The sequence below is a fragment of the Bidens hawaiensis genome, unplaced genomic scaffold, assembly GCF_021521415.1.
Source record: "Bidens hawaiensis isolate Kalapana, Puna unplaced genomic scaffold, B.hawaiensis_p1.1 tig00013078_1, whole genome shotgun sequence".
NCBI lineage: Eukaryota > Viridiplantae > Streptophyta > Magnoliopsida > Asterales > Asteraceae > Bidens > Bidens hawaiensis.
The window spans coordinates 328,088-338,583 of NW_027492103.1; the positions used below are offsets into that span (position 1 = coordinate 328,088).

General features: G+C 35.5%; 1 protein-coding gene across 1 annotated transcript; it reads right to left on the reverse strand.

The window, feature by feature from the left end:
• Positions 1-935: 935 nt before the first annotated feature.
• Positions 936-3,910, reverse strand: LOC143543217 (COP9 signalosome complex subunit 5a-like). Its single transcript, XM_077035589.1, has 5 exons — positions 3,476-3,910; positions 1,612-2,041; positions 1,447-1,529; positions 1,297-1,374; positions 936-1,208 (listed from the first exon to the last, which is right to left on the reverse strand). Exons 1-5 carry the CDS (start codon positions 3,878-3,880, stop codon positions 1,119-1,121), a joined length of 1,086 nt encoding a protein of 361 aa, XP_076891704.1. The 5' UTR covers positions 3,881-3,910; the 3' UTR covers positions 936-1,118.
• Between the last annotated feature and the right edge of the window lie 6,586 nt (positions 3,911-10,496).

A 10,496-nucleotide genomic window follows, 5' to 3' on the forward strand; every position in this document is an offset into this window, starting at 1 on the left:
CCAGCCACCATATTTTCTGACCACTGCCACCGTATACTCCCTCTCTCTTATTTACTCTATTTATTAACGTCATTTTCAAGTTACAAGCTTCTAACCCTTCTTTACTCAGCTTTCAAGCTTCAACCGTGTACGGCGGCAGCGGCCCAGTTTAATCAGCTTTCAATTGAACCCTAGACGTGTAGAGGAGTGTAATGGCAAGTAATGTGACCGTCGTTAACGAATGGGGTTGTAGAACCATTGAAGTTTAGAAACCCTAATTCGGAAATTGGTTGTGGAAAATTGGGGGTTTTAGCGTCTGTTATGTTGGTGTTGTTGAGCTAGTCGAAGAAAAGCCGTGGAAGTTTTTCAGCGGTTGACGGAGGGGTTGGTGATGTGTACCGGCGGCGGAGTGGGCAACGGCGAGATCCATATATCAACGACGTGGTTGGTGGGTGTACTGTTTAACGAAGACGAAGGTGGCGGGATTTGTTTTCTCCAAGGTGTCGTTCTGTCGGGGCGGTGATGATGGCGGCAGGTCGTGGGTGAATTTGAGCTTGGAGAAATATGAAGGGGATTGTGATGGTGACGACATGTGGCAGGTGGTCGGCAACATGTGTTGGAAGTGATGGTTTTGGATTTTGGAGGGAGAGATAAGAAGGTGGTGATAGAACTGAGGTTTTTTTTTTCTAATTTATAAATAAACATGTCAAGTTACAAAAATACCCTCATGTACCTTGCACATGACCAGGTTTAACGGAAAATTTTAACCGTGATAGGGTTAAAGGACAAAACGTGATAGAGTTTTTAAATATAAAGGACGTTTTTTGTTATTAAGTTTGCTAAAGGATGTTTGTTGAAAAAACGTCCAAACATAAAAGACTAGTTTTGCCATTTTATCTTAATCATAACTGCTATACCGAGCTCGTGTTGGCTCGTTTGCAGCACTAGGTTGGAACAAAACACCAAATCGATTACCCAAATAAAAACAAGATTGAACAAAGACCCTCATTATCAGTATGAACAAGCAAGCAACAAAACTGTCTCGGTCAAAAGAGTATTAGGTTTTTAAACATGAGAAATCATAATACTAAGTAAGCGACCATCTCCACGATTGAACCACCGCCTGTAGCAGGGTCTCTTCAAGACTGAACCATAGGCTCAGGGCCCGATGACTCCGGCTGAGATTTATGTGATGGACGAACCGAGTTAAAGAGTATGTCCTTGATAACCTAACACACATAATCACCACGTATTAAAAACAATAACATCCCGAAAACAGAGTTTAACAAGTTTAATAACTTGAACAGTTAAACCCACCTGTGACATCAAACCATGAACCTGCTCGACAGTAATCTTAGCACTATCACGTGTAATTTTCGCCAGTTGTGATTCTTCCTGTAACCATTAAATCGATAACATTTATATAAGAAACAAGACTCTTAACAAATATAGAGGTTAAACACTAACCTCTTTCTTTCTTTGAGTAGGTGCTATGAGCGGCCCGAACCGTGAATGTGACAACTGTCCTTCAGCCTGTTCTAGTTTTTCAGCTGCGTAACAAAAAGTGAAAAACCAATATCATAAAGAAAACATATTTCAAAAGTTGAAACAAAACATGATAATAAAACGCACCTAGATCGGATATTTGTCCTGCAACATAGTCACCGTTCCCGAGCAAAGGCGAAGATGAAAGAGTATTAACCCAATACTTATTCCATAAAAGATCCAACAAGTGACAATCGAGAGACGACTTGAAATAAGTGACATCCAGTGAGTAGTACTGTTTGCAGTGGACGCCAAAGTCTTCTATCTTGTTAAGTGGGATTGTTTGGTATTCTGAAACGGGCTCATCTGATGGCTTGTATCCTTCCGGGTACGTCCTGAACGCACCGATCTCAACTTTTCCAGCAGAAACAGTTCTTGTCGGGTCAATAACAACAGCCAAGAACGGTTCCTGATACTGCTGGTTCAGCATTTGTGTAGACACGTCAATTCCAGATAACCAGCATCCGTAACCAGGATGAGAATGGTACCATCCAACAACGTTTTCTAATCTTCCTGCCTACATAATAATATTTTAATCAGATCAAATGTACATAAATATTGAAGTCTTTAGCATTGTGTAATTGAACTAGCAATGCACATGTACAAGTATTAATAATAAGAAGTTTATGGTTAGGGTTTAAGAACGCTGAAATCGAAAACGGCCACAGAATAATAATAATAAAAACAACAATAATAATATAGTAATAATAAAAAAGAAAGATCAAAGCAATTAAAACAAGATCTAGTGAGTTGCATTGCTGTCTTCCAAACAATAACTCAATAAGTCTACAAACAGGTTCCAAAGTAAAACCGACTCAGGTTGAAATCAGTTTGATTTGAACCCGGTTTATGATCAGTTTCTTGACTGATTTGGAACCGGTTTTAATGGAGAGAATTATAATGCAGCTATGCAGTCAATGCGGAAATATACCGGATTTCAGTCAAGGACCAACATTTGAGATATCAATTATCACAGCGGAATATCGTTAATTTTAATATCATAAAAAACTTATATATATATAGCAATTTAACACTAACAATTCAGTATACTCTCCTACTATTAACAAATTAACCTTTCACAAGTTGCAAAACACTAACAATTGTAGCAAGTAGGAACTAATTAAGACTTATAACAGGTTAAACACCAAAAATTGACAATTAAGACTTAAAACAATGATATCGGGAATATCAGTGAGTGATATATCAGTTAAATATTGGTCCAATATCGCCGATATTATCGGGACCGATATTTTGATCGATATTTCACATGGAGACCGATAACCGATATATCACCAATTAGAGGTGAGCAAATAGACTGGTTAACCGAACCGACCCAAAATCGAATCAATTTGAAACCGATTATGTAGAACCGGTAAGGAACCAATTGAAACCGTAGGTTCAGAACCGCTTTGTAATTTTCTCCACAAAAATCGTTTCCAAACCTGTTAACCGAACCAAAACCGGCCACAAACCGGTCAAAACTCGAACCGAAACCGACCGTAACTCGGTCAAGAAACCAGTTTCAACCCGAACCGAAACCAATCATATACCGGTTTTGACTTTTATTGACCAAACCGGTTACAACCCAAACCACTTTTGAGTTTTAAACCGGTTTATGCACCTATATCTCCGACAGTATCGACCGCATAGTAAAGCAGTTCCACCCCGGTTCGGTTAACAATTAGCTACTCACATTTACAAACTATGCACTCTTCACAAAAAACTGGTAATTAGTGTCCGGGTTTCTAAATACCAAAATCCATAATAACAATCACATAATCATAACAATTGAAGATCAAAGCCACTATCAAACGCCTTCAATTTCTAAATTCAAAACTCAATTTCACAAACCACAGAATAACCCCAAATTTGGGCGTTTAGGGTTAGGGTTCATAACAACCAAATTAAACACCAACCCACCAACAAACACACCACAATAACCAAAACCCACCTGTTTATTCGTCTGCGAATACTCAACCATATACTCATACGCATCCGCCTGAGCATTAACCCTAGTCTCAGTACCTTCAACCGGAAGGGCAAAAGCGTCCATAACAATAATCGCATCACCGTCAGTCTTACCTTGCATCAAACCCATGACTTCAATGGTGCCGCCAGAGCGAGCGTGAACCACCATCTTGAGTAAAGCTAAAGCTGAGATCTTGACCCGTTTGAAGAAGTGTGGGTCCGAGACCCATGGCTTGTCTTGCTGGAACTTGGCTTGTGCGGCTTCGTCGTAGTAGAAGATCTTGTCGGATTCGGAGGATTGAGGGGTTTCCATTGTCACGATGTTGTTCTCGAGCTCCCATGTTTGTTGAGCCATGGCTGCTGACGTGGAGAATGAGTAGGGTTCCATTGTTGGGGTTTGGAAGGTTTGGAATTCAGAAACAAAACGATTGATGTTATTGTTGTTGTTTTGGGTATATTTATTGCTTTTTTTAAGGAGCCGAGATCGTTTAACTCACACGGAGCTTGAGCTCAAGCTCGAGCTCGACCTGTCAGTAGTTTTTCAAGTTTGAGTTTGGTTTAGGATCGGCTCGTTTACTATTTATTAATTAAATTTCTAAGTATTTTTATATATTTTTTCAATATATTAATCTTTATGAAATTTATGTTAAAAATAAAAGAATCCAATTACAATAAAGAGGCAGGTAAGCGGGCAACAAGCTGCGCCGCCACCCATTTTGAATGGCAAAAACGATCCTACTGTAAACAAAGTTATCGTTCTTCGGCGTCGATGAGTTACTAAATGAAATAAACGTACTAAAAGTGATAACGTACAAATGAAATTAACGTACTAAAAGTGATATTCAAGTAGAGTAATTATGTAGTTAGATCATAGAGTAATTATGTAATTACTCTATGATATAATTACATAAATACTCTACTTGTATATATATAATTACTCTACATGATTCTCACGTTTAACACGTTAATTTCATTTGTATTTGATCTAAACTCTAGTTATTATATACATCTATATAAATTATAAAAGTTATATAAGTGACAGGCTTGCTAGCCGACTCGAGCTTGATAAGTAAAGTTCGGGATCGTTTATTAAACGAGTTGAGCTACTCACGAGCCACTCAAGATCGGGCTTAATTGAGCCTTTCACAAGCCGATCTCGAGTGGTTCGTGAGTAGCTCAGCTCGTTTGCACTCCAAAATTACAACTAGCGTAATAATATGGATGACGTGAATTGTGGCCATATGTAGTGTTTTTTCAGAAAAGTTGAGCTGTTTCTTATAATATTTTCAAATAGTTAATAAGTCATAACATTGTGACCTATTAACTTATCATTTCACAACAAAAGCAATTCCAAAAAACGTTTAGTTTTTTAGAAAGCTAATAAGTTATAAGTTGATAAAAATAAGCAATCTCAAACACCCCCCCTCAGATCATCTTTTGATGAATTATTGTAGTTACACTCGCACCATTCCTTGGACGATTCTTTCCTGAGTGAAACTTCCAAATGATGGTAAAGGTATTAAAGAATTCGGAGCTGTTGATCAGGGCTATACTTACGGCCTCATTTTGGTTAATTTAGAAAGCTCTAAACGTGAAGATCTACAAGAGCAGGCAATGCTCATTGACGAAGTTGATTGGTGACAAAAAGACACATTCAATTGGGTGAAATCTAGAAGCAAACAGGCTAGCTTGGTTTGGGTGAATTGGTGGTGTTTCAATTACAAAACTTATCCTTTGTAATACGTTGTTTTTTGTTAGTTTATTTTATTTTTATTGTATGCTTGGGGATTCTTTTTTCTGGCTAGTGTAGGAATAATCATACTATAGTTTTACAACTAGTGCAATGATTATTACGTTACACTTTAACTTTTAAAACTGTAGTGTTATTATTGTTATGCTAGTTGTAAACTATTACGTAATAATTAGTACACTAGCTGAAAATATGACGTGGCATAATAACATTATTCGCATATATAAGTAGGGTGCAGTTACTGTACGCTAATGCTTAACGTACGGTAGGTACGCGAGACGCTTAAAGGCAAAAACCTAAAATGCTCAGAAGACGCTCGCAAAACCTTAAACGCTCGTTAAATGCTCAAAAACCGTCTTTGTGAAAAAAAAAGTCAAAAATTGATCGATTAACCATCCAAAATTGTTTTTTTCGGTGAAGCAATGATTGATTGGATATGTATTGACGATTCCGAGATATTTGGATGTGATTTCATGAATCGATTCGTGAAAAACGGAATTCGCGTACGTTTTTATACGATAAGCATTAGTGTATTGGATTTTTTCTCTAAATAAATATACAATATAGAGATAAATATAATCACTTAACTATGGTAAGAGTATAGTAATAAAACTCTAATGATATATTCTTTTTTATAATTCATTGATTTAGCTTTATTTATCTTGAAATCTAGAAACATTATACAAATCAAAGAAATATAGTTTGTAAAAGTTGTTATACAAGCTAAAATGATGCAACTAAGCGATAACATGATGCAATTGATCGATAAGTCAAACCTCACGTAGTATTTATGAAATATATTATTTTTGAACGGCATTTATGAAATACTAGTTTTTATCTCCTGTATTACGGGGGTTGTTTTATATTGTTTGTTCTAATATTTATTTATTTCTTTAATATATATATTTTTTATTGCATGAAAGTTAATAATATACTTATGGTTTGATGAGACCCAAGACCCGTTTATTTTTTTTATTATCAAATTAGTTTTTTAATTTAAATAATATATATATCTGTTTTAAAATAAATAAGATATTATTTTTTATTATATCCTATTTTATAGGATTTTTACATAAATAATTTAGTGAGAATAATTTTTAATTTAATGAGATGTTATAACCCGTTTAAGGAATATCTGGGTTTGGTAAGACACATACCCATGAATTCGAGTCAAATGCATGAGAAGCCACCATTTAAAAATCAAGCAAATCTGGTGACTCCAAAAAAAAGGGGAACGACCACATCGCGACACGTAGGATTTTTATGTTTTCGTTTATATATATTATAGATATTTATATTTCTTACTTGGTTAAAAAGTGATTTTTCTAAGCAAGTTAAGTTTTTCTCATTAAAATTAAAACGATTAAAATAAAGTGACATGCAAACGGCTGAACGGGCAGCAAACTGCGACGCAGCCCCATTTTAAATTAAAGTGGAAAAAGTATTTCGAATTTTATCTTTTTTTTTCTTCTTTTTTTCTTAATGTTCTATGGTTCAATTACCAGTTTTTCAAATTGGGTTCCGTTTAGGGATGGTACTGAAACCCGAACTCATGGGAATACCCAAAACCCGACATAATTGGGACGGGTCTTACCCGTCCCATTAGGGTATGGGACGGGTCTGGGATTGGTTTTTATATTTTTCGCGGGTCTGGGATTTCTAATATACCCAATTACCCGACCTGATTACCCGAAAATATGGACCCGTTTACCTGATTATATACCCGACATAATTATATATATATATACACACACAGTACCAATAAAAAATGGTATTTGTGTTCAATTGTCTTTTGTGTGTCCTCCATGAATATTAAAATTATATTATATTATATTATATATATATATATATATATTGTATTACATCCCGCCACTCACTTATCCTCTATAAACTACGTAGATCTTTTTTATATATTTTTTTGTATAATTTTTTCTTTTTGTTGAATTGAGTGTATCATAAAACTAGAATAAAAAACTTTTGTGTTGTATTTTCAAAACCCGATGGGATTTGAGTTAGACATACCCGACGGGTATTTTTAATAAACTAACGGGTATATCCGATACCCGATGGGTATTTACCCGATAAATACCCGACGGGTCTGGGACGGGGTTTTATAATCGGGTCTGGGTCTGATAATACCTAAACCCGTCCCAAACTCGACCCATTGCCATCCCTAGACTTCCGTTTGGGTTGAGAACCGGATTCAAATTTCAACCTAGTTTTTGTTTTTCTTCTTGGAACTTTTAACATGAAACATCTAATACCGAAAGTGGGCTTCTTATCGGTTTGAAATAATGCATTTAGTTAGGTGGGCTCATTTCTCGGTTGGGCTGCAGAAGAGAAATCAAGGGGATTGAAGAAGAATAAACGAAAACAACGGTTTCAACTTTCAAAGGAGGCTGGCTGTGATGTGATTGAGACAACTGCTGGACAAGACATAAGAACTCTTTTGGGGCATGGGACGGAAATAGGATAACGGCCTGTAAACGAATCAAATGTTTATGAACTGCTCGGCGAAAAGTTTGTTAATGAATGAACTTGAAGAAAATAATTTTGTTCATTTTTCGTTGGAACGGCAAATGCTTTTACTTCGTAGAACTTGAACCATGGACCTTTAGGTGATTCACTAGGCACCAACCCTAGGACTTTTAACTAAACAGACGGACACATTTTTTTTCATTCATTTATGTTCGTTTGTTTACAATTGTTTATGTTCATTTAAATTTTAATAAATATGCAAGTAGTTATATATTTATATAAATATACACATAAAAGGGCTTGTTTAAATTATACGTATGTGTGTATACTTAGTTATGTTTGCCTTTCATGTTTAATTTGCGTTCATTTATCTTTTTTCTATAGCATTCGTTTAAGCTTGTTCGTTTAACTATGTTTTAAATTAGCGAACATGAGCGAGCATTCGCATGCCATTTTTCATAATGAACGAACATGAACACAATAATTGGTTTGATTATGAAAATGAGCATGCCAGTTTTTCTATTGTATTCGTTTAAGTTTGTTCATTTAACTTCATAAGCCTTGACATTGAAGGGGTGAAAACACAAAATCATTAACTTCCGGTGAAAAATTAACAATATCAGTTAATATGTGTCTATTCATCGCATATTGTATTAAATCATAACCCCGCAACTGCAGTAAGCGTGAGCACTACCAGACAAAGGGGTATCATTAAACAACATCATCCATTTTGACTTTCCGGGCGTTTAGTGACGAGTCTCGACGTAACTAAAAAAACTGGAAAGGTAAATTAAGTAAATAATATGGTAATTACCTACGGTATTTATTCTATAGAATGAGATAATTATTCTATCTACTACATTTAGAATTGGTTGCAATCTTATTATTATTATTATTATTATTATTATTATTATTATTATTCCATTTTGCATTGCTTTCATTATAATTCCACGTAGTCATCCTTTTATTATAATTCTTATTTTATAATTTTGTATATATCGTCAAAAATTGAAAATTGAAGGATATAAGGAGTTATTTAACCAACACATCCTTTGAAAAATCTAATTCATACATGATAAGTATGTCAACATATATTAAATAAAGAAAATTGATTCACAAACACATCATTCATAACGCATCATTCATCATATGCATAATTAACTGTTCAACCGTTATGTCGTTTCTCAATTAACCACTCTAACCGTCTTTTAACTGTTATAATCGCCTATAAATACATCGTCATCCACACCCCAACTGCCAATGTAATTGCAGCCTACTACACATACATACTCATTACATTCAACCATCCTTACAATGGTGGCCGGTGGCGATCACATCCGGTTCATGACGTCATCTTCGACACCCTCCACCGCCACCCCTGTACCGTTGGTGGCGGGGCATGGGTAGCGAAGCGTTGGTCTCGTCAAGTTATGAACCAACACTGATGCGTTACAAGGAGGATGACGAATGGTGTCACACCCCGACCAAATGTGGCGGAACATGCCGGGGTGCAACGGATTGCCCAAGAACACAAGACACTATTAAAGTGACAACATTTAATCAACTCATTAATTTCATAAATCAATAAACAACACATCTTGTTCGTACAAACAAATCGAATACAAGTAAACAAATATATATTGCTTATTCATCTAAATTCTTAGTGGTCTTAGAACAAGCTACGTTCCTTAATTCTTCGTTCAAGCAATTATCAAACCTGTAACATTGCATAAAATAGAATTTGTCAACACGAATGTTGGTGAGCAATTTTCATAGTTTTGAACAATAAGTATGTAATAGATGAAATCCACAACTCGTATATGGAACAATAAATAATAATAACAATTGAGATATGCAAATAGTAAATAATTTGAGACACCTTTCTATATGGTAACAACCAAATATACTCGGATAATAGTTACCCTATGCTACTAGCAATTAGGCTAAAGTAGTTACGGGTGTGTCACACCCCGACCAAAGGCGGCGGAACATGCCGGGGTGCAACCGATTGCCCAAATACACAAGACACTATTTAAAGTGACAATATTTAATTAACTCATTTTATTTCATAAATCAATAAACAACACATCTCGTTCATATAAACAAATCTGAAAACAAGTAGCAATCATATTGTTCGTTTTACTAATACCCTAATAGCCTTGATAACGTTTTTTGTCAAGCCCTCGAGTCAAAAAAAGTCAAACATGTAACATTCCATAAAATAAAGTTTGTCAACATAAAGGTTGGTGAGCAATTCATAAGCTTGAGCATATAAGTATATAAGAATAAAAGAAAGCCACAAAACTTGTATACAAAACAATAAATAAAAGCAACAACTTGGATAAATTGACAATCACTAATAGAATTACGTTAGCGCCACCTAGCTACAAAGGGTTGCCAAGTAGTCTAGGATTTTATTGACCACTGCTAAACACATTAGCACCACCTAGCTACAAGGGGTTGCCAAGTAGTCTAGGATTTAATAGAATATCGTTAATTGCATTACGGTAACGACACCGTGTTATAAAAGAATAGCAGATAGTTCACGGATTTATAGACTTCCACCAACCAAAGGCGATAAACACACAGGCAAATAAGCATAGAACACCAAATCGAGCAAGTATTTAAGTAAAGTATACAATCACGTTTGTGGGTTTAAAGATTCAAGTAAAAACATTTAGTTTGATAAGTATGAAATGTCACCCCAAAACGAAAGATGGAAAACGGGTATGAAAGTACTCACCTCGATTGACGAATTGAGAACTAATAAATGATC